General features: G+C 37.4%; 1 protein-coding gene across 1 annotated transcript in view; it reads right to left on the bottom strand.

Annotated features, from left to right (window-relative positions):
- Positions 1–27,761, bottom strand: part of LOC137255611 (mediator of RNA polymerase II transcription subunit 1-like) — a 72,092-nt gene that overhangs the window by 10,955 nt on the left and 33,376 nt on the right. Inside the window, exons 3-10 of the mRNA XM_067793051.1 lie at positions 22,351–22,429; positions 20,112–20,299; positions 13,278–13,306; positions 12,278–12,349; positions 5,294–5,368; positions 3,834–3,901; positions 1,928–2,014; positions 368–479 (exon numbers count right to left, since the gene is read on the bottom strand). Of these exons, the coding sequence (XP_067649152.1) occupies positions 368–479; positions 1,928–2,014; positions 3,834–3,901; positions 5,294–5,368; positions 12,278–12,349; positions 13,278–13,306; positions 20,112–20,299; positions 22,351–22,429 (710 nt within the window). The remainder of the gene's footprint in view (positions 1–367; positions 480–1,927; positions 2,015–3,833; positions 3,902–5,293; positions 5,369–12,277; positions 12,350–13,277; positions 13,307–20,111; positions 20,300–22,350; positions 22,430–27,761) is intronic.

Below are 27,761 nucleotides of genomic sequence, written 5' to 3'. Positions count from 1 at the left end.
TGATGTGGAGGTGGGGAAATAAGAAGAGAACGAGGACTGGGGAGGAAGATCATGATGAAGAGGAGGAGAAAGAAGAAGTGAAGGAGAAGGAAGAATTGTAAGAAAAGGAGGAGGAAGAAGATGAGGAAGAGAAATAAGAAGTGAAGGAAGATTGGAAAAGGAGCCTGAGGAAGATCTGGTGGTGTTAGAAGGTGATCAGGAGAAGGAGGTTGTAGAAATGGAAGAGAGGAAGATTTTCAGCATTTGCTCTGAGAAATTGACATTTTACTTACTATATGCTGGTTACCATCTGCATATCTGAATGACAGATGGTGGCAAAGCAGTTACTGATCAAAACTGACAGAATCTAACATCCATGTTAGCTCACCCTTTCCCATCTCTGTTGACAACAGTCATGAGGGGCATAGTCTGCAGCTTGTTGGGTGTGGCCGCCTCCAGACACACGGTCACACTCTGACCCAGGCCATGCTCAGTGATGGCTGAAACAGACATAGCTCCATATCCAAAACCATACTTGTGTGAAGCATGACTTTAATCTAAAAATGCATGTCTGTAAAGGACAAAAGTGGAATCAGATGACTAGAGTGTTGTTATTCCAGAGTCATTTTCAAATCCTTCCTGCATATTTGTACACTACATTAATGGGGAAATGATGATTCAATGAGTAAGTGAGTTGGGTTTTATACCACTTTTAACTTCCAGCAAAATCACACCGGGGACACCAGAAATGGGCTTCACGCATTGTACCCCGGTGGGGAATCAAACACAGGCCTTCACCATGATGAGGAAAAGATTTAACAATTAAGCTACCCCACGGCCCCAAATGCTCAGTATATTTTACGCAAGTATACAGCTCATTATTACCTCTACAAACTTAACGTCCCACTGCCAAAAATGGTGGGTTTGAGGATTTTCAAATCAGTATGAGTAAACGCAGACGAAGGTCAGTGCCTCCAATACACCCAGAGAAATTTGAACTGGACATGACAAGATTTGGTTTCACAGGCACGAAGAATGTCACATGTGATTGACAATTTATGAGTTTGTCAGTTGAGTGCTTGAGTTGACAGCAACAAGTTCTCAGAATGGGAATGTGTCAAAACAAAATAGTTACAGAGAAATAAAAGGTCACATTTTATTGCTGAAGTTTTTTCACATATATATAGGACCAAGAATGAAAATGTGTCAAAACAAAATAATAAAAGAGAAAAATATGAAGTAAAAACCTAGTAAACTGAACCCACAGTTGTGTTAAACTGAATGGTGCAGTTCCAGAATATATAATTTAAGTTTTCAACGTGTTTCAAGTTATGTTAAATTCTGTGGTTTACTACAATGGCCTTTCTGAAGCAAGGGAGATAACTGACTTTAAATTTTCAGTTAAAACCCTTGATGAACTGGGTTGGTATTTCATAGCTCAGTCTTATTATTACACCAAGAGGCAATAATGAGTTATGTCCCTTTTATGGCCATCCTGTTGACCTTCTAGAACCCAAATAGAATTGCTCACGAACATCCTAGCATGTCTTATACAAATAAAGAACTGACACAAATAACAATCTCCCTGAAATGAAACTCAATGTGAAAACTTGATATGTTCAGGGCCATTTCATAAAACTTGTAGGATTAGATGCAAACAGAAATACTGGCAGTTAGAAGGGAGATACCTCTACTTTTACAGATCAATTTTGAAAAATATTTTTCACTGAAGTTTCTAACAAAATCCAACAATTCTTTTTTCACACCAACAAACTGACATATTTCTCATCTGTTTTCTTATGATGGAGATTGATAAGAAAGATATAGTTTTTAGGGCAAATTATTGATTTTTGTGACTTTTTCACAACAGACGGTTACTGGACCTCAATACAAGCATATTGAACACAATTCCTGACCCTCATAAGATTCTAGATGTATACTGGCATACCTTCCACTGTCATGGCATGGGCAGACTTGCTCTTCTTGTCTAGTAAATCATAGGGCGATACAAAATAAATTAGCTTCATAGGCAAACCTGAAAGCAAAAGACATTCTTTCTTAGGATAACATTTTGTCTAATACAAACACAAATACTTCATCTTTCTTATTATAATTTCACTGTTACGCATTTCAAATCAAAATCTTTATCCTTTGGCTTAAAGCTCAAACCAATGAGAGCTGAACAGGGTTTTCTTCAGTTATTGTTTAATCCACTCTCTGCTTATATTCCAGCTATATGGCAGCTGTCAGTAAATAATCAGATCTGGACCTGACAGACCAGTGATCAACAGCATGAGAACTGATTGACACAACTGTAATACAATGGCATGTGTCAACCAGTTCAGTGAGCCTGACCACCTGATCCCGTAATTTGCCTTTAATGACAAGTATGGGTTGCTTGAAGACCTCTTCTGTCCCGGATCTTCATGGGTCAGCTATGCAAGGCCTATTTCATGTCAACAGGTATAATACACATGTACATGCACTGCAAGAATCAGTTCCTACAAAACATCTCTGTCATCATTAAACAAAAGGTCGAAGCACTCTGAGCTCAATCTCCACACTCGAATACTGGAGTAATGTTGGGAATCAAAACAAAATCGGAGGACTTATGGTGAATGAGTATCAATTATAATGTAAATATATATACTTTTAATGTGATCACCAATTTTAAGTTGTTATTTTTTTCTCTAATCAATGCTAATGTTATTATTATGTTTATTTATACAACAAATACTTATCAGTATATCTCATTATATTCACATCAGATTAAAATATATTGACAGGTTACAGTAATATCTACGCTGTGGAGCACATGCTTGTTTGTGAATATTCATTAAATTTAATGGTCAGTTTACTACATTCAAGAGACGTATACTGAAACAATAAAAATTCTGATTAATGGAAAATATGCTTTTTACAATTGATAATTATTGTGAATCCTTCTTGCAATTGATTTTCAATCATAATCACAATACTTGAGGTATGATAAGTAAAAACTAGCACAGTTGACGACAAAACAGAGCATATTATTCCCTCTGCCATCATTTCAGTTAGTGGTAATATAAACTGATCAAATTTTGTATCAGTGAAATGACCATTACGCCAAATCAGATTGGAAATACTGGAGTCTGGAACCTGTAAATGTGTAAATTCTCCATGGTATCAGAGATACAGGCCAGTTGATTCAGTGTAATCTTCTCCAATGACAATTATAAGTATAAAGGACAGATTCTACTATGAATTTATGGGTTCTGAGCAGTGACCTAAATACCAGTTTGACCTCCTGCTAAAGGTTTGCAACTTTCGTGTTGGGCTACCTGAAAAAAATCTCCACCAGTCCAATCGTCTGGCTGATATTTTCAAATACCTCCCTTTTGGAAGCTTTGTATGAATAACACGAGAAGATATATTGGAGTCGGGTATCGGTGTTAACTTTCACTATTAAAACTTTCGGAAAAATATTATTTTGATGATGTAAACCAATAAATGTAATACAAGTTTAACAGGCTATTTCAAATCTCACAGGCTGGGCATGTGACTGAGCGTTCATGCTTGTTGTTTTGAATTTTAATTCACATCTGAAACAATGATGCTTGGTGGGGGGTAGAAAAAACCCAGCAATTCGTGCGCCAAAAGCGTGGGAAGGCAACTTACAAGAAGAACTGGCAACATTTATTGGTCACATGCCTGACTGTCTAGTTGAGTTGAAAAATTATTTTGATCACTGGACCTGAGAGGGGCTGAGTGGCTGTTCCTTATTCTGCAATCACATGCTTGTAAAGTACCAACTGTCGCTCACTCACGGCAAACAACACTCACTCTGTAGTGCCTAAGTACACAGTATTGCTTACCTCCCTTCCTTGGTAACAGGATACCTAGAGGAGACTTGTGTATATAGTTTCCAACACCATTGATAGAGCTGAAAGTAAAATCATGTCACTATGAAAATAAAAGCAAACGAAAAGAGACAAGGTTAATTTGATTTTAACATTATCTTCAAGATTATTCACACACACACACGTAAGCATGTTTGTACCAGATCAGACTAATGGCAATTTTACAGTCCTAACTCAGTTTTACAATTGCTTAACAATCCATGAAAACAACAAGGACAATAATTCAACACCTTGTAGGAATAATACATCCTCTCTCCAAGAGGGTGCTCTATCCAGAACACAGATGCACACAGTAAAGAGTTAAAGGAAACAAGCATAAAGACAGCACGCTGCCATACAGACAGCACGCTGCCATGCAGACAGCACGCTGCCATGCAGACAGCACGCTGCCATGCAGACAGCACGCTGCCATGCAGACAGCACGCTGCCATAAAGACTGCACGCTGCCATAAAGACAGCACGCTGCCATAAAGACAGCACGCTGCCATACAGACAGCACGCTGCCATACAGACAGCACGCTGCCATAAATCAGCATAAAATGCATTGATTATACACAGATATTACTCAGGCTTGAAGCAAAGTATTTTTATTGTAAAATAACAACTAAATATGCCAGGCATGTTGAGATGAGGAAGTTGTAAGTCAATGGGTTGGTTTGGCTTGTTGTATAACTTGGTACTCAGCAATATTCCAGCTATACGGCAGCCATCTTCTAATAAAGTCTACACAGGACCAGACAATCCAGTGATCAACATCAAGAGAGCTGATCTACTCAACAGTCACACAATGACTTCTGGACCATCTCAGCAAGCCTGACCACCCAAACCCATTAGTCCCTTCCGACAACAAGCGTGGGCAGGGATTGGGAAAGAGAACTTTGACAATTTGCCATTTTCATAATTATTAGCCATTTTCTGAGTTTAGAATGGGCCACTGCCCGTGTATCAATAGTAAACTTTAATGGGCCATTTTGTATTCTAATGTGCAAAATGGCCCATGGCCCTCCCTTGCCCAATCCTGCATGGGTGAAGACCAGTTAAAACCTGGATTTTCATGGGCATGTACCGAGTCATCGTACTTGAAGACATCTGTTGAAAACTCAGTCTTAAGCAGACTGCTGTCCTAGTTATTCATTTCACAGGACAATTTTGACACAAAAAAATTCAGAATTACATAAAACAGCTCTGACATGTACACTTATGAAAACACCAGATGTGACATTGCTTGAATTTGCTTAAGGAGTTTAAAATCAGAAGTAAACTCACTCACTCATGACCTGATGGAAATAAGTTAAAGCACACCAGTAAGTGGAAGACCGTGAGCTGCATTACCCACAGAATGACAGATCATCTAGGTGTATGCGAAAAATTATGTATCCTTTAACTTTTTAAAAATATATTTAGTCATACTTTACCTTTGTAACTGGGCAAGAAGGTTGAGATCTGATTCCAAAGATTGAAGAGAGAGAAAGGCCTTACTTTTCACTTTTCTGAAACACAACATTCACACAAAATGAAATCAAAATGTTTCAAAAATCAATCACTATGTAGAAAGAAGTCAACATGTGTACACATCTGGCCCATGTAATCCAGAAATACAATCCACAAACACAACCATCTACACCCTCAGGGTATGATGACTTAAAAACTCATAAAATTACCTATCAGCATCCCGTCCAACAGCAGTTCGCAGAAAGTCAGTTTTAAGCATACAGTGTTTCACCCTTTGTTTTGTCTAGCTTTGCAAAGAAGTCCTCTAAACTCGATACCGACCACATGGTTCCATTATTTGTGGCAGTCACAACATGTTTTGAGCCATATCGGGTTTCATAATTTTATTATCATCATAAATTGTAGTTTTGTTCAGCATGTGCCTAAAATGTCCAGCACAGCAGTTTCACGTACAACATTCATAACATAAATCAGTCTTTTCAATGTAAACAAACTTTAACATGGGCCAAAGCCAGGTGACTTTGTCATATCTGATAGATCAGTCTTTTTATCTTTTCTCCAGTACTTCATTTAAATACTACATGATGTAATCAGATATTATCATATTTCTAAACTATGACTTAGTTACTCTTGTATGAGGATTTTTTTTCAGAAATAAATAAAACACTGTCTACAATTCAAACATAAATAATGTGAATGGACACATATAACATCCAAAACAGCACTACTACTACTAATAAGACAAAATCCCTTAGCATAAAATGTAAGCCCAGGTTATACGAAAATGATCATATTTTCACGACTTCACAAAAATTATGTTTAAAATCTGCCATCTATCAGTGATAGTCGTCAAGGAAATGTCACTTATCTTGGCTGAATTTAACTTGACTCTGAAAAGCGACCTAACCTTGGCTTCAAACTATGTACTTCACTCTAAGAAAAACTATCTTAGACTACAAAATGTCATTCCCTTATCAGCTACTCAGGAAGACTCTTGAATGGTCTTATGTCCCCTATTTTGGTAAGCATATGTCCGTATCCTTATCCCAACGTCAAAGATTACAGATTTAGGAATGAAGATTATTACTATAGCAGTTACACTTTGAGAAGTGACTTTAAATTTTGAATTTCCTCCATCAAGTAGAACTTAAATTTTTTTTAAATAAATGTGACATGATGCAGTCTACAGCAAAAACAGCTTGTATTTTGGCATATTTTCAGTATATGTTTGTTTAAGTATATGCACTGATGGAGGCAAATTATTATCCACTCAACAAATTAGAGTTAGCTGAATCTGAAGTACGCATTGAGAATGTAAAAGACCTTCACAGTGTGATTACTAGCGCTGTATTATTGCATCAAACTATCAATGGATTGCATCTGTTGAGTCACTGGTAGCAATTAATCTATGGAAGAAATGAAAAACTGTCAATGCATCAATAGAATGTTTAACTATAGAGAGTTTAGTAATGGACTTCCGTTGATAAACGTGCCATGCAAAATACAGGATGTATGGGCGCAGAATTGCAGCTTCATGGAGTTTTTGTTTTACTGGTTTTCTTGATCTGGGTTTGAAGTTTCTTGTCAGTTACTAAAAGAGAAACTACTTCAGCTTGTTGTTATTTCAGATCAACAATATACTCCTCGGCCAGATGTAGAGACAGCATCAAAATCAGATAATATGATACACCCAGCCTTGTCAACCATACTGCATATCTTGACCATGTTGAACACCAGTGCATGTTACCTAGGTCTACCATACAGACGGTGAACAAATCATGAAAACTGGACACTTATATACCAAAACTGGACAGAAATCAGCAGAAGCTGCCACAATATCCTCTAAAATTGAAACAAATCCCCTGTAACGGAAAACTAATCGTTTGAAATGGAAATTTAAAGAGTATATGAGTTCATTTTTGATGATTTGTTTACCGTTTGTATGGTAGGCCTGTTACTATCCATTAGACAACGTGGTCAATACTCCTGCAGTTGGTCAAAGAACATGTGGACACTATTTCAACAGTGGGTGGTAACCTTTGTTTGTTTTTATTAACCCTATACATCCTGTGGCTATAATTCCATATTAACAAGAATTTGTGGAGGGTGGGAGGTGTCATACTAATTACTGGATAACACTTTTACTGGAGCTGAGGGATCCTTAATGATTAGGACTTTCCTAGCATTTGGCCTAGGACCAAATAGTCTCATCTGGGAAATGAGAAGATTCAAAGAGAAACAATCCATTGGAATAGTACTGCAATAGTTGGTCGCAACAGATGTTGCAAAAGACTACTGCTATCACAATAGAGTGTCACCCCTACAGATTACAGCTATTATACAGGATGAAGATATTTCTGTAACCAAGGTGTAAAAACTGCCCCCTCGTTTAAAAGTCCCTGGGCTACTATCTCAAAAATGTTTCCATATAGAAGCCCATAGGCATCTATCTAATACCAAAGTGTGTCAAATGAGAATGGTCTCCCCTTCCTACAATACAAATTGTCAATGATATTTCCTCCTAAATTTGACATGACGACCATATCTGTTAACGCTGTTGAGCTGTATCGACTGCGCTGATCCTTTGTGTGATTAACTGACGAGATAGAATCTCATAGTTCTAATGACCAATTTCAAAACATTTCAAAGTTTCAAGAGTTATAGCGCAGTTATATGCATTCCAGTCCATAGCATAGTTGTTGCAATATTCGTGAAAGAAATATCAAAAAGATTTCCTTAAATTATTGCCTTATGATTTTTTATTCCATATGATTGTCACTTACCGAATAAAAGCTCATGTTTCTGAATATACGCCCAGACTTTTATTTAGTGTCAATGTTCACTTGTCAAAAATCTTATTTTCCGTAATAAAGCCCTTGTTTTCGGGAAACCCTGGTAGTAAACTAAATCAGAAACTGACAACATATTGTTCACACAATTTCCCTGCTACTGTTTCAACTTGTTTAAAATTATTTCAAGCACCTTGAAAACATGTTATTGGATTTTCAAAAAGATTTCTAAATCATATCTTCAGGTTTTCAAAAGCAGTGATAAATAAGAGGAATGACGAATAAAAGCGTTTCCTCTTCATCAGCATATGTAATGCTGATTACGACACAGTAATTAAACAGTTTGACATTTACAACAAACTAATTATCACAACACATGGACTAAGTTATTTGCACTGCACGCAGCTCTTTAAGCTATGGTGATTCAGGAACAAAAAGTCTTCAAAATGATGATTTCCTATTGCAGACGTCAGAGATGAGGTTAAGTTGTAACAAATACGCCATTACATATACACTTCCAAAAAATCCGCAGACAAAACAAAGTACCACAGTTCCCCTATCAAATGCCAGGCCTCTAATATATATCCAGGTATAACAAAGTACCATATTTCCTCTATCAAATGCCAGGCCTCTAATATATACCCAGACATAACAAAGTACCGTATTTCCCCTATCAAATGCCAGGCTTCTAATACATACCTAGATATAACTAAGTACCATATTTCCTCTATCACATGCCAGGCTTCTAATATATACCCGAATATGACAAAGTACCACATTTCCTCTATCAAATGCCAGGCCTCTAATATATACCCGAATATAACAAAGTACCACATTTCCTCTATCAAATGCCAGGCCTCTAATATACACCTAGACATAACAAAGTACCGTATTTCCCCTATCAAATGCCAGGCCTCGAATATATACCCGAATATAACAAAGTACCACACTTCCTCTATCAAATGCCAGGCCTCTAATATACACCTAGACATAACAAAGTACCGTATTTTCCCGATCAAATGCCAGGCCTCTAATATATACCCGAATATAACAAAGTACCACATTTCCCCTATCAAATGCCAGGCCTCTAATATATACCCGAATATAACAAAGTACCACATTTCCTCTATCAAATGCCAGGCCTCTAATATACACCTAGACATAACAAAGTACCGTATTTCCCCTATCAAATGCCAGGCCTCTAATATATACCCGAATATAACAAAGTACCACATTTCCCCTATCAAATGCCAGGCCTCTAATATATACCCGAATATAACAAAGTACCACATTTCCTCTATCAAATGCCAGGCCTCTAATACACACCTAGACATAACAAAGTACCACATTTCCTCTATCAAATGCCAGGCCTCTAATATATACCTTGACATAACAAAGTACTGCATTTCCTCTATCAAATGCCAGGCCTCTAATATGTACCTAGATGTAACAAAGTACCACATTTCCTCTATCAAATGCCAGGCCTCTAATATATACCTGGATATAACAAAGTACCGTATTTCCCCTATCAAATGCCAGGCCTCGAATATATACCTAGATATAACAAAGTACCGTATTTCCCCTATCAAATGCCAGGCCTCGAATATATACCCACACAATACAAAGCACAGTATTCTCTCTACAAATGCCAGACCTCTAATACGTCCAAAGACAAAACAAAGCAGTGTATTTTCTTTGTCAAATGCCAGGCCTTTAATACATCCAAAGAGAAAACAACCTATTGTATATTCTCTATCAAATGCCAGGCCTCTAATAATTATCTAGAAAAATTAAAGTACTGTCTTTCCTCCACCAAATGCATCAAATGGTTTCTCAAAAACAATAGATCCCTGCCTGTATGTACATTCAGGGTAATACTGTGATATACAACTTTAAAAACAAACTTTCCTATAAACATACTTTATGCTGGACAGAAATCTGGATTTGTGAGGTGAGTTCCAACTGTGTCAGCATTAAAAGAAAACACACAGGAACTCAATCCACAAAATGCCTTTGATAAACCCTGGTTCAATGCCTTGCACAAATCACTATTTGTCAATGCTACTAAAAGCGGAACATACATGCTAGGGCTTCTAATAGAGGAAATACAGTAATGTTATTACCAGTGTGTACCATGCAATAATGAGGCGTTTTCACACCAGTTTGAGTACAAATAGACCATATCCGCAGTATCGGATGCATGTGAATGTTCTTCAAAGATAATTTACAAGTAATTATATCTGTCTTACTCTTGAGTATGCGCCTGAGTTGCAAGAATAAGGAGCAACATCAATTACTGTATAATGTTTTGTAGACTCAACAGAGCTAGTAAAGCATATGCTAATGAATTCTATGCACTTAAGTAAATACCTAAACTCTGTATTTACCATCCCTACATGATTGAGTCTACTGTGACATGTATTTCAGAAAGTTAATCACTTCTGATTAAGTCTGCTGGCGATTTCACGTTTTCAGTTCAGTTTTTACTCAAATTTCAAACTGAGTTTGACAAATTGAAACAGCTGAATTTTTAACCAAACAGAATAATAAAAAACCCACACAAATATAAGAAACTTACCCACCAAACTCAAAATGTCTACTATGTTTGAGTTTAATATCATTTCAGTTCATTTTTAGATTTGCCTTTTCCTGTGTTTTCTCAAATTTGAGCAAAGACTTTAACTTCAGTCAAACCTCAGACTCAAGTTTGTTTCGAGAAATCTGGGCCTGGTCGTTGTCTACTATCACACCCAGTAATATTTCAGCAGTATGGTGGTAGTTTGTATATCACTATATGATCACATCTAGACTAGATAATCCAGTTATTTACATCAGCATTGATCTATGCAGTTGTGATGCGATGACTTGCATAATGTATTTCCATAAGTCTGACTACCTAATCCTGCAAATCAACTGTTCCGACAAGCATGGGTAGCTGAAGATCAAATCACTATCTTCATAGGCTAAAATGCTATGTTGATTCTCAGCTGTCAAAATGCAGATACCTTCGCTATAAACATCTATCTCATATAAATCTGATCACATGGACCTGACACCTTGCTGCATATTTCTCACACCTCAGTCTCTGTATATGTAACCTGTGGAGATCCAGGTCAGAATTGATCTTCAGTAACCCCTGCTTGTGTAAAAGACAACTAATTGGATCAGGTGTTCAGGCTTTATGACTTAGTTGACATGTCATTGGGTCCCAATTGCGTGGATCAATGCTCATGCTGTTGATCACTGGATTGTCTGATCCAGCCTTGATTATGTGCAGACTGCACAAACAGATAGTTTGAATATTGCTGAGTGTGGCATAAAACTAAACTCACTCACCTACTCTATACATTATTATCCTCCAATATAGAGAGTACCATGAATCAACCCACAGACTTAAGGCATTTCTGATGCCACACTCCTCAATATTTGAGTCGGCCAAATTTCAAAACATTCTAGTGTTTTATTAAAACTCAGGTACATGATGGTAATTAATCAACAAAGACTGATTCCTTCCACATTATCAATAAATACAGCTCTCAGAATGTACATCAGTTGTCATAACCTATTCTAGACAAGATAACTCATGAGATTTTCGTTTTCCACACTACCCTTTCTAGTTCACTTCACATTTCTGGCGGTGCTTTTCTTACTTTTGCCGTGTCTTGATTTTAAATTTTCCTGGAATATTTTCTAAAGTTTAACTTGCATAGAGTTCTCCATCATTCCTGAGACGATGCCAGCGTGTTTTGATGAAGATCAAGAAGATTGCATTCAAATCATGCTGATGTCCTGGGGATATCATTTGCATTTCGGTTTCATAATGCCAGGCAGGAGAAAATCAAAAGGAAACGAAAAGAAAAGATGCAATGAAGGCTGAAGTATCAAAATGTCATCCACTTCTTAAATAATGCATCTAAGACAAAATTTTTAAAGCCCTGTTCGACTTAATTTAGATTTTTCATCAATATTCATCACCAACATGCCCTATATAAACTACAAAGTGCCCTTTTTATGAAGTCAGCCATTGTTTTGTAAATCTAAGGGGAAGTCTAGGTGTCAGTCGATTTTGATATTGGAATGTGTATGATTATTTTAACTCCAATACTCTTCAGTATGTCAGTCAACCTAACAAAACAGTAATGGGAGACATATACTTACTTATCACCAACAATTTGATATATTTTCAGCAATCCTTCCAAGTGGGATGCAAACTCCACAAAATCTCTCCGGCTGCAGAGAAAAAAATACTTTAGGTAAAAACTTTTACTTGTAAAGTTGTAATGTAAGAGCTGAGAGTACATTTGACTGGATGAGTAAAGAAACTGTTATACTGTGACTTTCTATTATCGTGGCAAGTGAAAAACAAAAGCAGAAACACCACACTGCACATCAGCTGTTTAAACACGCAAACAGCGTAAAAACATTCATCACTCTAGAAAAAGTCATTCATTTCATTGTCATTTCATGTCTAATCACAGAAATATTGAAGTGTTCATCATTTCAGTAACTTCTGGAATATTTTGCAACCACCATGATCCCCTCCTCCCATTACATGTAGCATGAATCAAAACTTTGTCAAGAGTACTCCTGTGGCATCTAGAAGATCATTTGCATATTTTCCTGCTGAAAATATAACAGGAAGTGACATATTTTGGAACTTCACTTTACACACTACAGCAAATTGTATGATACGTCTTAAGGCAGCAAAACAATATTTTGTTAGGTTATTTTTACGCTGTATTCAAATGAATAGAAATTTCAGATGTTTGGGTTGAAAACATGATAATATTACCAATGAGAGTTAAGTTCCTAGATAATTTTTAACAATACAACTACTTAGATTCGTTGTTTGTCTTAGTAAATGTTTTAAAGTGTCGTTTGCTTATACCACTTGCCAAAGTTTGAAAACAGCAACACTGCGATAAGACAGTTGCTTCAATTTCCGGGTCAAACAGAATAATCAAGATTGCAGCGATCATGTTGAATGAGTTGTCATTATGTGGCATATTGTTTGTGACAGAAATGAAAATTAAACATCAGTCAACTGAAAATATACATAAAATGTCAAATGACAGTAGTTGTTCACAATCCCAATAGCAACAACATCATATTTGACAAAAAGAAAAATGTCTTTTATTCATCAAATTAGTACTCTTACCTCAATACTTCCACTAATTCTTGACAACTCTGAAATGGAAAGAACAATGACATTAATTAATGCTAAAATAACACAGGTAATTAAAATCTAATCTCAGACAAATCATCAGTTTTGGCGGTTACATTCTCTTATCAAATACAAAACAGTTTCAACAGGTCAAAACAAATACCAATGTTCCTCTTCAAGCCAAATGTCCAAGGGAGGCTACTCTGATCACTTCATAGTTAACTCTGGTTTTACAACTCTGCAGCAACAATAGACTCTAATTTGGTCCACTTTCATCTCTTTTTGGTAAGTCATCTTGAAAGTAGTCAATTGTGATTTTGTTACCCAACCTTACTGATATGCTTGCCAACATAAAATGAGCTATCCACATTAAAATAGGCATGCTAATGAACTGATCATTGTTTTGAGTATATGATCACAATAATTGATGAATAGATCACAATAATTGGTGAATAGATCACAATAAATGACGAACAGTTATGACAAAATTCAGTCAGGCTAACTTTTACCTATATACATCATGTAAATAACAACATAAATACTAGTTGTGTAATGAATCACTGATAGTATTCATGTTTCAACTGTTGGCAGTCAACTACGCAATAAAAGTGCATCGATGCAGAGAAACATTTAGGCAATTTATCACAATATTTATGGTCCACTATAATGATATCTGAGACGATATATCCCGATAAGACTGACATACTACTCAAAATTGTGAGGAGTACTGCATTAGGAATAGGAAAGGAGTCACTTTGAAATTCATCTGAATTTTAAAAACAAATTGAACCTTATAAGAACTTGTTTGTGACTGCTACCTTTGTTACAAGAACAAACGAGTTAGTGTATTAGTGACAGAATGTGCGTTTTTCAGACTTTGTGAACTGAAGAATACTTGTCATCATGTAACTGAAATATGTTTTAGTTGTTTGACTACACCATTTATTAACAACTATGAATGATGTCTTAGCTTTGTTAAGAAAGAGAACAAAGAGAGGATAAAATTTAGAATGCATACTTAAGAGTTTTTTTCAGAGATCCTGATATAAATTGCACTGAATTGTTTGTGAAAACATTAGTGCAGAAACACAAGGGAAACCTCAGTTTCAAATTTATATATGTTATGTCAAGGCAACACGAATATTTGTGACTGTACTTTCTCAAGCATTAAATGCTGAAATTTTATCAGATGTGAATGAATGTAATACAAGTTCTGCTGTATAACAAATAAAGTTACAGTCATGTTATCTATCATATATGTTCTGCTATTAGAAATTTCCGATGTGTATCATTATGCCATCATTGCAACACAATGATAACCATGTGAGAAATTCCAATATTTTCATCATTTTGCCTCATTAACCTGCTTTCAGGATACATCGTATCTCCACATAGGTCATGATAATTGTCTCAATGGTTCCCTGTTAATAGTTTCATGACATATTGTCTCGCCTCATTAACCTGCTTTCAGGATACGTCGCATCTCCACTTAGGCCATGATAATTGTCTCAATGGTTCCCTGTCAATAGTTTCATGACGTATTGTCTCGCCTCATTAACCTGCTTTCAGGATACGTCGCATCTCCACTTAGGCCATGATAATTGTCTCAATGGTTCCCTGTCAATAGTTTCATGACGTATTGTCTCGCCTCATTAACCTGCTTTCAGGATACGTCGCATCTCCACATAGGTCATGATAATTGTCTCAATGGTTCCTTGTCAATAGTTTCATGATGTATTGTCTCGCCTCATTAACCTGCTACCAGGATATATCGTCTCGCCACTAAGGCCATGATAACTGTCTCAAAGATTCCTTGCCAATAGCGTCTTGATGAACTGTCCCACCTCATTAACCTGCTATCGCGATATATTATCTCACCACTTTGGCCACAATAATTGTCTCATCGGTTCTTTGCCAATACTTCTCACAATATATTGTCTCGCCTCTCGCCACATAGGCCATGATAATTGTCTCAAAGGTTCCTTGCCAATAGTTTCATGATGTATCAGAACATATCATCTCACAACTCAGTTCACGATAACCAGCTCTAATGAATATCAACCTTCTTCATATTCTACTTAAGTGAACAAGACAAATATACAAGAAAAATTTATACAATTTGCAAGAACCAATTTCATGACTGGTAGTTATGTGGGACAGAATGCCATGAAATCAATATCTGGAACACATTACATTGACACTGACATAGCAATACATGGTGGGAGCCTTTTCCTTGAAACTGCCCACACACAGGTTGAATGAATGAATGAGTAGGTGGGTGGGTGGGTGGGTGAGTGAGTGAGTGAGTGAGTGAGTGAGTGAGTGAGTGAGTGAGTGAGTGAGTGAGTGAGTGAGTGAGTTTTACGCCGCACTCAGCAATACTGCAGCTATATGATGGCGGTCTGTAAATAATTGAGTCTGGACCAGACAATCCAGTGTCCAACAACATGAGCATCAATCTGCGCAATTCGGAACCGATGACATGTGTCAACCAAGTCAGCAAGCCTGACCACCCGATCCTGTTAGTCACCTCTTACGACAAGCATAGTCGCCATTTATGGCAAGCATGGGTTGCTGAAGGCCTATTCTACCCCGATACTGTCACAGTTCGAGTGAGTGAGGAGTGAGTGAGTGAGTGAGCAAGCAAGCAAGCGAGCAAGTAAGCGAGCGAGGATTAGTGCTAATTTTGCAATATTCCAGCGACTTCACAGAGGTGGAGACCATACATGCGCTTTACAGGAAGTACTCCTGAGGGCAATCTAACTCTGGTCTTTGTCAAGGCTACCCCACCACCCCACACAGATTCAGTCAATATCTTGGACCCCCTTAATACTGTCCAGTTTCACTCCCATATCTACAAATGTCATAGCAAGAGAAGAAAAGTTTTAGCCAAAGGAAAGTGAAAATGTACAAAATCAAACATCAAAACATCTAAACATGAGTGCAAGTTTCCGCCAAAGTCCTTCAACACTTAGCAGCTTCAAACTGACAATTCAACACCACTGACTGACTCTCAATGAGCATAATTCCTGTTTTGAAAAACACAAGCTAAACCTGAAATCCTGCAGCAGGTCAAGTTAACTTCTGGTGCAGAAACTGTCTGGGAATTAACTTGGCTGTGTGCCTCAAGTAAGTGCATAGCAACACCTTGTCATCTTCTCACCACATGTTTAAATATTGATAATTGTCTTTCCAATATAAAAAAAACTTAGTATATACTAGATAGAGATCAGCAATGAACTTAAAGTATGTAGTTATGTGTCATATAAACAAGAAAATGTGAAGATTCATCAACCATAGACTGCATCTTCAAGTGCCAATATTCACAGGCTGTTTTCTCAAAGAAGCTAGAACTATCATGGGTGCATTCTTCCTCCTTCAAATGACATTTCCGTAATTACTTATACAATTAATTATCAAACAATCCCATAACCTTCCTGATCCATTTTTCATCGTAACATAAGACTGTTTACCCTTGACTTGTGACATACTGAATCCAGGTACTAATTCAAAATGTTCATGTTTGCTGATACCATACATTGAGTGCTACTTACAATGTATCAAAAACATCTGCAAAACGATTTACATTTATTCCATGGCAATTTATCTTAACGGTTATGTGGAAAATTACAAAAGCTGGCTTGGCAACATATACCTTTTACTAGTCCTTGCAAATATTTACTAGCAACAGACTCATAGCAAAATGATCGGGTGAGCATAGTTTTACGCTGCACTCAACAATATTTCAGCTATATGGTGGCAGTCTGTAAATAATGGAGTCTGGACCAAATAACCAGTGGTCAACAGCATGAACATCAATCCATGCAAATGGGTACCATTGGCGTGTCAACCAAGTCAACAAGTCTCACCACCCGAGCCTGATAGTCGAATCATACAAAAAGCATTTCTTTTTGAAGACCAGTATTCTAATCTGCTTCTTCACAGGTGCTCATGGAAAGGGGACAATTCTGCTTTCAGCACACATTCCCCAGTACCTTATACTCTCTGACAACAACCTAATTCCACTTTGCCAAACAATGGATGTTATGAATAGCTGGACTTACGTGACCAAACTCACTTTTACTAAACACAGGCTTCAGACAATGTTGCAGAGTGCTATATGAATTGTCTGTTTGTTGTCTAACACAGCATGCAGCAACATCACAGGTGCATGCAGCTGTTTGCAAATAATCAACCACGAAATCCAGTGATCAAAATCATCAACACTGATCTACATAATTGTGATACAAAGACTGTAGTAGAAATTTCCAACATTATTGCCTAAACCTGACACAACTGCTACAGGTCTCTTTGTAAAAGAATCATTAATCAGTCACAAACTTTTAAAACATTTCGGTATTGTCAAAAGTACAATGTCAGTGTGCATGTTCAGACTAGGCGTGACATCAGCTTCAAATCAAGGTGGTTAAATCCTTAGATTAATAAGATGTAAAGACACTGAGAAGAGTCACCAGCAAAATGTCAAAGCTATTTCCATCCAAAACAACAATTACCCACATGGAATTCTGATAAGACACCAAACCTAACCAAACCATGGCTGACAAAATTGATTCCTGCTGCCAGCTTCAAGACAATTTCCATTCTAAATCCAGTTACCAAACTGGAATAAAGTTACTCACAGAGAGTGTAAGAATTACAATAAACAAAGGACAAGGCTTTACGAAGCCAAAGTGAAAATAATCAATATTCCAAACCTCACTTTCATATATACCACCCTCCTTTGACAGGAATTTTTACATGAATTTAACCAGAATTGAGACAGAAACATTTCAGTGCCTCGAATCTCATCAGATACAGGGTTCAGAAGGCGCCTTGCTGAAATGGTAAAAAATACTTTGATATTGATTGTATCGACCACAACCATGCTTGTACCTCCAGGTTTATCAATCAGCTACACTTTTCTTCTTTCTTGGCAGGAATTTTGCCTCTGGAAATTCATAAGGCTTTGAAAAAGGTCTGATCTTTCGTAGCTATGATAACTTCTCTTGGTTAAATACCTTGGTTTCAAAAAGATGAATGATCTGGCAGAACTAATTATCTATTCCTGATCATCTGTCCAAATTCTCACTTTCATTTGAAGGGTAGACAATTTTCTCAAGACAGAATTGATTGGAAACGGCCAAGAGTAATTTTGAAAACCAAGATAACAAAAATTCGAAACTAAATATCAGTCAATATTTCTCTCCCACATATTCTTATTTAATAATTACAGTGAGCATCAAACTATGCAGCAGAACCTGATGAAAACAAAAATACATGTTAATCCCATCAGCATGTCATATGTGTCACCTATGCCAAATTAATACTGTTAAAAACAAATCATGAGTCAAAAATTTCATCTTCATACATAAGTTGAGAAATACAATAAATTCAGGACATGTTTAATGCATTTGAGCTTTGGCGTACAAGGGCAACCATTCTCGAAAGCATTTAGTAAATACTTTAAAAAGGAGTGATACACAGTGAAGACATTTCACACACAGCCTATGCTTTCAGTGCCTTTTCCTAATTTGTAATTGAGTTATTACTGTAATTCAACAATGAGTTGACATTTATCAGTATGCTCCCCTTCCATGGACACTTCAAATAACACTTCATAAATTCACATTGTGTGAATGCTCTTAAGTCAAACCTTTGCCTCAAGGGCTTATCCCATGACATTGAGATTGAGATTTGGAAAATATCAATTTCTTTCATGTCATCAGAAACTATAAATCAGATACTGCTTGTGACTGATGACCCAACCTGTCATCTGTGATGTCGATGACAAAACCATCCACTAATTGCCCATGTAGCTGGACCACGGGGGGGGGGGGGGGGGGGTCATGTCTCCCTTCTTTCGGGATACAGATACAATTATCACGTTGTCATGGTAACCTGACCTTATTTCAGAAAACAGTTTCAAGTATGCTGACACTGCTCCCAAAAGACTAACTGATGATTAAACAAGCATCACATGAAGATAATTCTGGGAATGGTTCTTGAGATATCTGACAAGGGTAAAACGTTAAAGTCCCCATATGACCTTGAAATGAAGGTAAAAGTGACCAAACCTGACTGAGACTGAGTCTTTTACTATGATGAACCTAGATACCAAATATGAAAAGAATCTAGTGAATGGTTCTTAAGATATTCCTATTTGTATGTAGCTACAGATGGATGGATGGAGCCTAATACTATATTCCCAGCTCACGCTAAACGCGCAGTTGGGGATAACAAGATGTTTAATTTGATTGCAAAGTTTGATAAGTCTCGGGCTTTTCCTTGGATCAAGGAAGATTGTGAAATAAGTACCAGTGTTTTGCCACGAAACTGACTTTTGGGCCAACATACCACATGTGATCACTTGCTTCCAAATGGTTATTCAGCCTTTGTATAGGGACAGAAGTAATATCTATTTTGATGCATATGCAAATATCTCATGATAACTAAGCAAACAAGGACACAAAATATACAGAGTTAAAATTTACTGCAGAGTGAATAAGTTTGTTACTTTCTTTGTACAACTCAGTCATTATCAATGTTATTTCGGCCATATTGAGCCAGTTTGCAAATAATGGCCCCCACAAACCAGAGGACGATGAACACGAAACACTTTCAGGTCAATTTTCCATTCCACCTGAGTCATGTTTCATACCCTGCTACAAGGAACTTTTCCTAATTCCTTGGCCTAGATTATCAAAGCTCCCTTAGCACTAAGGTAGCCATACATTAACATTTACTTATGAGTATCTTAGCGTCAAAAGAGCTTTGAAAATCTACACCCTGGATCTTGCAGGGTCATGCAAGGTGACACAAGGAACCTACATTAGCTTCTCCTCCATGGGCGACTTTGACATCCTTGACCCCTCCGCCCTTGTCAAAGATGATCTGGACATGGAACATATCGGAGGAGATGATCAGGTGCTGCTCTGGACCAGTTTGGATGCTGGAACTCAAGCTGAGCTGTCTGGCTATTGTCTCCAGCCTCTCGATCAGAGACTGCTGGCTGATAACTGAAACAACACACACTGAAGGTCAAATAGGGATGGGTGAAGATACTCAGAGGTACCAGCATCAGGAACGTTACTAAACCGTTGAGCTGTCTGGCTATTGTCCGGATACTGTATTCAGCCTCTGTCTGGCTATTGTCTGGCTATTGTCTCCAGCTTCTGAATCAGAGACTGCTGGCTGATAACTGATGGACATGGAGTATTAACATTCAAGGACACCACCAATGGCAAACTAGCCTTCAAGATTTAGCATCTGGGAAATTAAGCATCAGAGTGAAACTACTCTTGTCATAACCATTTCGGTAACTTTGTAAGAATTAGGAGATCCCTAATCTTAAATACCCCCATATAATGATACATTATTTTAAATGACACACAGTGTAGAATGATATCCATATTAGCTTTTGTTTGAATACTGGTTCATGATTGGAAAGGAAACATCCACTGTCCTAAAGCTCCAGGTTTACAAAATTTCTGGACAATTTTTGACAAGAATATGTCACAAATCTGATCGAGGAACAGTGGTATAGAAAGACCTTCAGTGACCCTACCTATCCTCTTAATATTAAAAAGTGCATATTATACAAAATCTGTTATGCACATCATAAAGCCATGGGAAAAAACTCCGTCTATTTTTTTTTAAATTGATATATCTATAGAATTGGAAATAATGAAATACTTCCAACCAAAGGCAACCATATTAATTATAACTGTAACGTTATTGATTTGTGCACAGATGTATTTTCTTGTTAACCGAACAGGACAAAATAGCACAGGTACCAACCAATAATAAATATCAATAACAAATACCAGTTTCAACATCCTCAATGAGGCTGGTTATTGTATAATCTAAACCCAATATGATACATTTGCAACCTACTGACCTACTGTAGTAATATAGAGATGTCAGACACAGATCTGTACTTCAGAAGTCTTGAACAAACAATGTTCTAAACTTAGCATCAAAGTCAAGGGGCCCTTGCCATAATATACAACATCTCAAGAGTTTAATGCTTCATAGACTAAACTAAAAGCAGATCTTTTTATTTGTGATAATATTGTAACATGACAGACACATATTGATCAACACAAGTGTCTTTAGGTTGTTTGTATATTAGACTATAATGGTCAATTAACTCCCTTGCCTTGGGAAGTTGTGCACCACCCAAAATACCAGCAGTTGTAAGAGTGTTGTGTAATGTGTAATACCATAGGATGTCACTAAACAGAGTAGTATTCATATACCATAGGTATAATTACGGTTAGTTCACAAAGGTACATAACACTCCAAATCTGTAACAGAGAGGAACACTTTTTATGGATAAGTAACTTCAGTATTGGAATTTGTGCGATATTTCTGAGTAGATTTAATACCCTTATGAAGTAAATGACGTCAACAGAGTTGTGATCTACACCTAGATGTCACTTCTATCTATAGAAGTTTTCAATCCATGAAAAGTATTCCTCTTCATCATACCTGCTTCTAAATGCCACAGGAGACCTAACAACCATGCAGAGCACTGGTTTATACTGTCCTAGCCAGTTTCTCAAACAGGCCCTACTGCAGGCCACCAAACAAAATCCTACAGAAACAACATCAGTCACAATATGGTTTGATGATTATGACTCCAGAATCAAACTGGTTGGTTGGTCTGAAACACTGTACTCGGCAATATTCCAGCAGTATGGTGGCAGCCTGTCAATAACGGAGTCTGAATCAGACAATCCTGTGATCACCATTATGAGCACTGATCTACACAACAAGGATATAATGACATGTGTCAACCAAGTCTCAACAAGCCTGAATGCCTGGTCCCGTTAGTCGCCTCTTACAACAAGCATGGGTTGCTGAAGACAAATTCTAACCTGTATCTTCACTTTAAAAACCAACAGATTTTTCTGATTTCTCAAGCTGCATGTTGACAAACTGCTGTCCAATACAACATACAAAATTCATCACAGCCTGAGTAACTGAGGTAAATTATTATCATTAAACTTGAAAACTCGAAAGTAAAAAATATGACTTGCTATGAGTCTCTAAGAACCTCCCCTACCTTTGATAGCTCTTTGCAGTGAGTCAAGACATCGTTGCAGGTGTCCTTTGTCCAGAGCGTCTGGCTGATGTCGTTTGTCCTACAACAAAGAGGACAGGCATAAGTCTTGCATCTGACATACACACCAAACAAATGGCACAAAAACAAGAAATGTAGTCTTTTCAAGCATGTCAAAAAGCACTCAAGGATGTTCAAGTGTGCCCTTTTAGATTTAAATGAGCAAGAGTTATACTTCAAGTGAAAAATTTAAATGCTAAACTAAAAACTAACTCCTGTTAATTTAGCATGGTCATGAGTTTACCATGCCTTTGCCAAGTTACGTTATGTAGAACACAGTTATCATCAGCTTCATATCCTAAAAATCATAACAGTATTTCTATTTCACAAAATATAATTTCTAAGAGGACCCTAAAGCATGTTACCACATGCAACATATTAAACTGGGCCATTACAATTTGAACCTGTCCCATTAGCACTTCAATGGTAGAAATTTTAAGCCATCATCAGCAATGTTTATAATTAAGGGGACTTGATGAGTTCTTTGAGGTTTGCAAACATGTGAAAACTGTCAAGTTTTTATTCTTCATACGTAGCAACTGTTTAGTTGATGAAGATACACCTCATTATCACAATAACCACATTTGTTTAAACTGCACTCAGTAATTATCAAGCTATGTGGCAACATATTGAATTATCCAAGCTGGGTAAGACAATCTAGTGACTGACAACATGAGCACCGATCAGTCAGGGCACAGTGACATCCATCAACCAAATCAACAAGCCTGACTATAGCATCCAGTTAGTTGTTTCTCACAACAAATATATGCTACTATAGACCAATTCTAACACAGAACTACCAAACACTTGAATGGATTATATCTGATATATTTAACTGAGAGTCTATGACCATGACAATGCAGCAAAATCTATATAATCGTAACACATCCAATATTTCTCATAGAAACCTGTATACATATTATACAGGACTATTACCATACATATCCATTCACAAGTACTTCTGACAGTGATTTATCCCACATCATAACATGTAAGTGTTCCGATAATACATGGAAGGCGGAACGTAGGTCACCACTTGTCAAGTTGTCTCGGACGTAATCATGTAGCGTGTGGAGCTTTAGAAGGTAAGTTAGATGAAAAACATAAATTTATGACACAAAGTTTCTATTTTGCCAATTGCATATTCTTTTGTTAATTTTAAATGGCCTAAAAACATACGACATCGTATCGAATTTATGCTGTTTGCAGAAAGTAAATTTCCGGACGGGATCACATGACTTACATCATGTGGCAGGCTATATTTAACTTGCATCACGACAATTCCGTATGGATAACTGGATCATTTTTCAATGGAAATGTATGGGAATGCTTTCAAAATTCGCCGTCCGGGTCCGGAAGTGTGGGGCCCGGTTAAGCGAGTACAATCAATCAACGTAAGTTTCGTTTCACATAAAAATCGTCCGGAAGGCAGGGTTTCCGGATATGTGGGGTCCAGGTAAACGGGGTTCGACTGTAAACATAACAACTTAAGAAGTGTGAGACAGTCTCGTGGTTAACTTCATCGTGAAATGTATATTTCTCGGACAAGAAAAGATTGACAGCAATAACCTCGATTCCGTAAGCTTGCTTCAAAGCTGAGGTTGGTTAAGCACATTAAACAATACCCATGACAGTTTATGAGAAAATAATGGGAACACACAAAACAGAATTTACACCAAAACATCACAACTCAGCCAAGGTTCAAAATTTGGTCATCACTAAAATTCTGGAAAGGCTAGTGACATATTCTGCATAGTAAATGTTTACAACTTAGTAGACAGCATGACTTTTACAGACACTGTTTAAATCAGAAATAAGTTTATTTCTTATCCTGCTGACTGTGACGTTGGTTTTGAGATAATGATTCATCACTCATACATTTTATCTTTTGACTACATTTAGATTTTGAAACTGTTAGAAATGATATTATGATGAAATCCTTAACTCTGAAGAAAAATGAGATTTGGAGATTAAGTTAAGCCTCTGAAAAAAGCATAAAAACCCTTCTGCTGCTACAGCTTATTTCCAACACACAGTGTCTTCATCAGCACACTGTTATGTACTCAAGAGATGCACCATAAACTAATATGGCACAGAATTAAAATGAAATTAGCCAGGTGTCTAAGGACCAAGTTATTCACCCGTCGACCATAAACAAACGTAGAGCTCATGCTTAAATTCACACTTTAATAATACCTCCAACACAAGCCAAGTGTAACAATACTGGAAGTTAATAGGCACTTTTGCTGCATTTCATATGCAGAGCGAGGTGCCTACGCATGCTGTGCATGCAAACAAACTCCATCAATCGGCTGAAGTACAACAGCTAAAGCATCGTCAAACACCAGCTCCACCTTGCACTCTCCTGAACACTTGGGAACAACAATCACAGGTGGGAAGTCCTCAGTGGTGTCCAGCAAACCGTGAACAAGAGATGCTTATCCTGATGTTGGGAAGGCTGCAAGCCATTAATGACAGATGACACAACTCAAATCTCTTCAGCTGACACCCCTCTAATGATATTGATTGGCAAACAGCAAGCAGATGTTTATATTAAGTGTGATGTTCTATAATGACCTGTATTTAGTGGCCAGACCGATAAAGATCTAAGTTCTAAAGATCTAAGTTTGTGTGTTTGCTGTTTCAAACACAATACAAAAGTTTCCTGATAGCATTTCAAATACAATACACAGGTTTCAGGTCAGCGTTTCAAGCCTGTAGAAAGGCCACTCTATCTCTGAATAAGATATCTGCACAAACAAGTTTTCTTCAGCATGATTCACAGTAGACGCATCCATGTTACTACATCCTGTTATGAACTAGGAAGAAGGAAATGCTTGTTTAGTCAGACTTTGTGACATAAGTCGAACACTGCTAACATAACTGAGTCAGTATGATTTCAAAGCTGCAATATTCAAGTCCTGCAAAAAATTGAGTCAAAACCAGACAATCCAGTGACTGATACCACATCGATGATCCACACTATCAATGTGAGACAGTGAGTTTGGTTTTATGTTACTTTTTGCAATATTCCAGCAAACTCACTGCAGGGAACACCAGAACCCATGTGAAGAATCGAACCCAGGTAGTCAGCATGACAAGCGAATACCTTAACCACTACGCTACCCCACTGCCCACACACCATCGAGGCACCAAGACACACTATAAACATGTCTTATAGTCAAACCACTTGTTAATTTGGCTATTAATTATGTGTCAAACATTGGTTGCAGAGGCCTACATATTTTCCTGAATCCCTACAGAGTAGATGATTGACTGATTAAGGCTTAATGCTATTCTATTTAATCAATGCATGTCAAATGAAAATAGGAACAGAGCCAGGCGTGATGTAGATCCTAGATGTCTACGCCTTCACAGAAACCACAACCAGGGATGAGTTACTAACAAACAGGATCATTATCAGAGATCTGAACCAGTAATCAAAACAATTCTAACATTTCTAAGCCATAGAACTCAGGGAGTAAAAATCTAACAAAAAAATTACACGTATTCAAATAAAATTTAAACTTATGAAACTTTCATTTTTTCAAATAAAATTTAAACTTATTAAAATCTGAAATAAATCATTACATGTTTATGAATAAATACTGACAAAGAAATCAACAGAATTAGTTTCCCCCCTGTTAAAACTTCCATCAGAATCCTTTCCTTAACACCAACTGACTAACTGATAAAAACGATTCAGAAAACATGCTTGTCTTTCCTGATGATTAGTTAAATGTTTACGGCTGAGGAATTTCCCCCTTGTTGCATTTGGAAATGTCACTCAAGCACAAAAACAGCATGTTCTCAAATAAGAACCTTCCCCTTCCAGCAATCTGAAAATGGTACATGGTTAGAAAGGCACTTGAAATCAGTCGTGAGGAAACTACTGCTCAAAATGTCATGATCAACTTTTCAGACACTAAATCAGAATTACCTCCCTTAGATTAATTTGCCTTTTTTCAAGGGCAGCTGAGGGTGCAAACTGGAGCTGTGAAAGTATGGACAAATTAATTTCCCTTGGTATCGCCTGGACTACTATGAGTTGAGCTCAGCATCTGCAACACTGGAAGAAGACGGTCATATCACCCTAGCTAGGACTAATTTGGATTGGAAGCCATGCGAAAGAGATTGATTTCTTTCTTTCTCATTTGGAGAAGCATGGAAATTAGCTTACATGTTCCCTAGTGACTGTTCATCAGAGTCAACGGGCTGACCATACTATGCAAACAACGAGACATGTCATGGTAAGGACTGGGTGGAGGGTGGTATTGATGAATTTTCAGTGTACTGGGGCTGAAGTTCATGAACATGCATGGGGAGGGTGCTGCTTTAGTCAAGACTGGTGGAGTGCTTTACTAAGCTCACTGAGATACAAAGCAGCAGTTTCATAATGAATACCCCTCCCAGCATTAGGGGTAGTGACTACCATCTTTTTCATATTGTTTGGTATAACAAGGACAGAGAGAGAACCTCAAAGAACTCTATCAACTGCACTAAAGAGCAGAAAGGTCAAGGACAACAAGGGTTTGGTGAGTTTGATCAAGAAATTGACTTCTTAGAATGTTCTGTGACTTGAGGTCAACTCATTTATATAGCATTAGTTCATGAGGACAAGAAACTGAAACAATGCCTAAAGGAGTAAGACGCTACATTGAACGTTTCCTGCAGTGTTCAATCAACCAGTTGACACCTTGTTTTTATAAATGACGCATCATCACTGTCAACCTGTTGCCTTTGAGCTCTAGAGTATATTTAAGTGCTCCAGTGTACTAGAAGTAAACCCAGTCTTTGCATCTACACTATATGGCTCCGATCACATGGGTATAACATCAGTGCAATATGTTACAGAAGGCAGGGCCTGCCACAATATAGCCTGATCCTGCAGGTGTAACATCAGTGCAACATGTTACACAATGGAGGGTTGGCCACAATATAGCTTGATCCCACAGGTGTAACATCAGTACAATATGTTACAGAAGGCAGGGCCTGCCACAATATAGCCTGACCCCACATGTGTAACATCAGTACAACATGTTACACAAGGAATAGCCTGCCACAAATAGCCTGATTCCACAGTTGTAACATCAGTGCAACATGTTACACAAGGAAGGGCCTGCCACAATATTGCCAGATCCCACAGGTGTAACATTAGTGCAACATGTAAAAGAACACAAGACCTGACAATATAGTCTGCAATGTATGCTTCCTTTAACAATCAAATTCCCATAAAATTCCCATCAGGGATTCTGCCAAAGACCTCATTGAGGCTATGTAGAATAATGTTAACTCAAGAAACCCACAAATGAATACCTTGTATTGTGTTTCTATAAGTATAATCAAATATAGTG

The sequence above is a fragment of the Haliotis asinina genome, chromosome 11 (assembly GCF_037392515.1).
Source record: "Haliotis asinina isolate JCU_RB_2024 chromosome 11, JCU_Hal_asi_v2, whole genome shotgun sequence".
In the NCBI taxonomy this organism is placed as follows: Eukaryota; Metazoa; Mollusca; class Gastropoda; order Lepetellida; family Haliotidae; genus Haliotis; species Haliotis asinina.
This window is presented reverse-complemented; position numbering and strand designations above follow the sequence as displayed.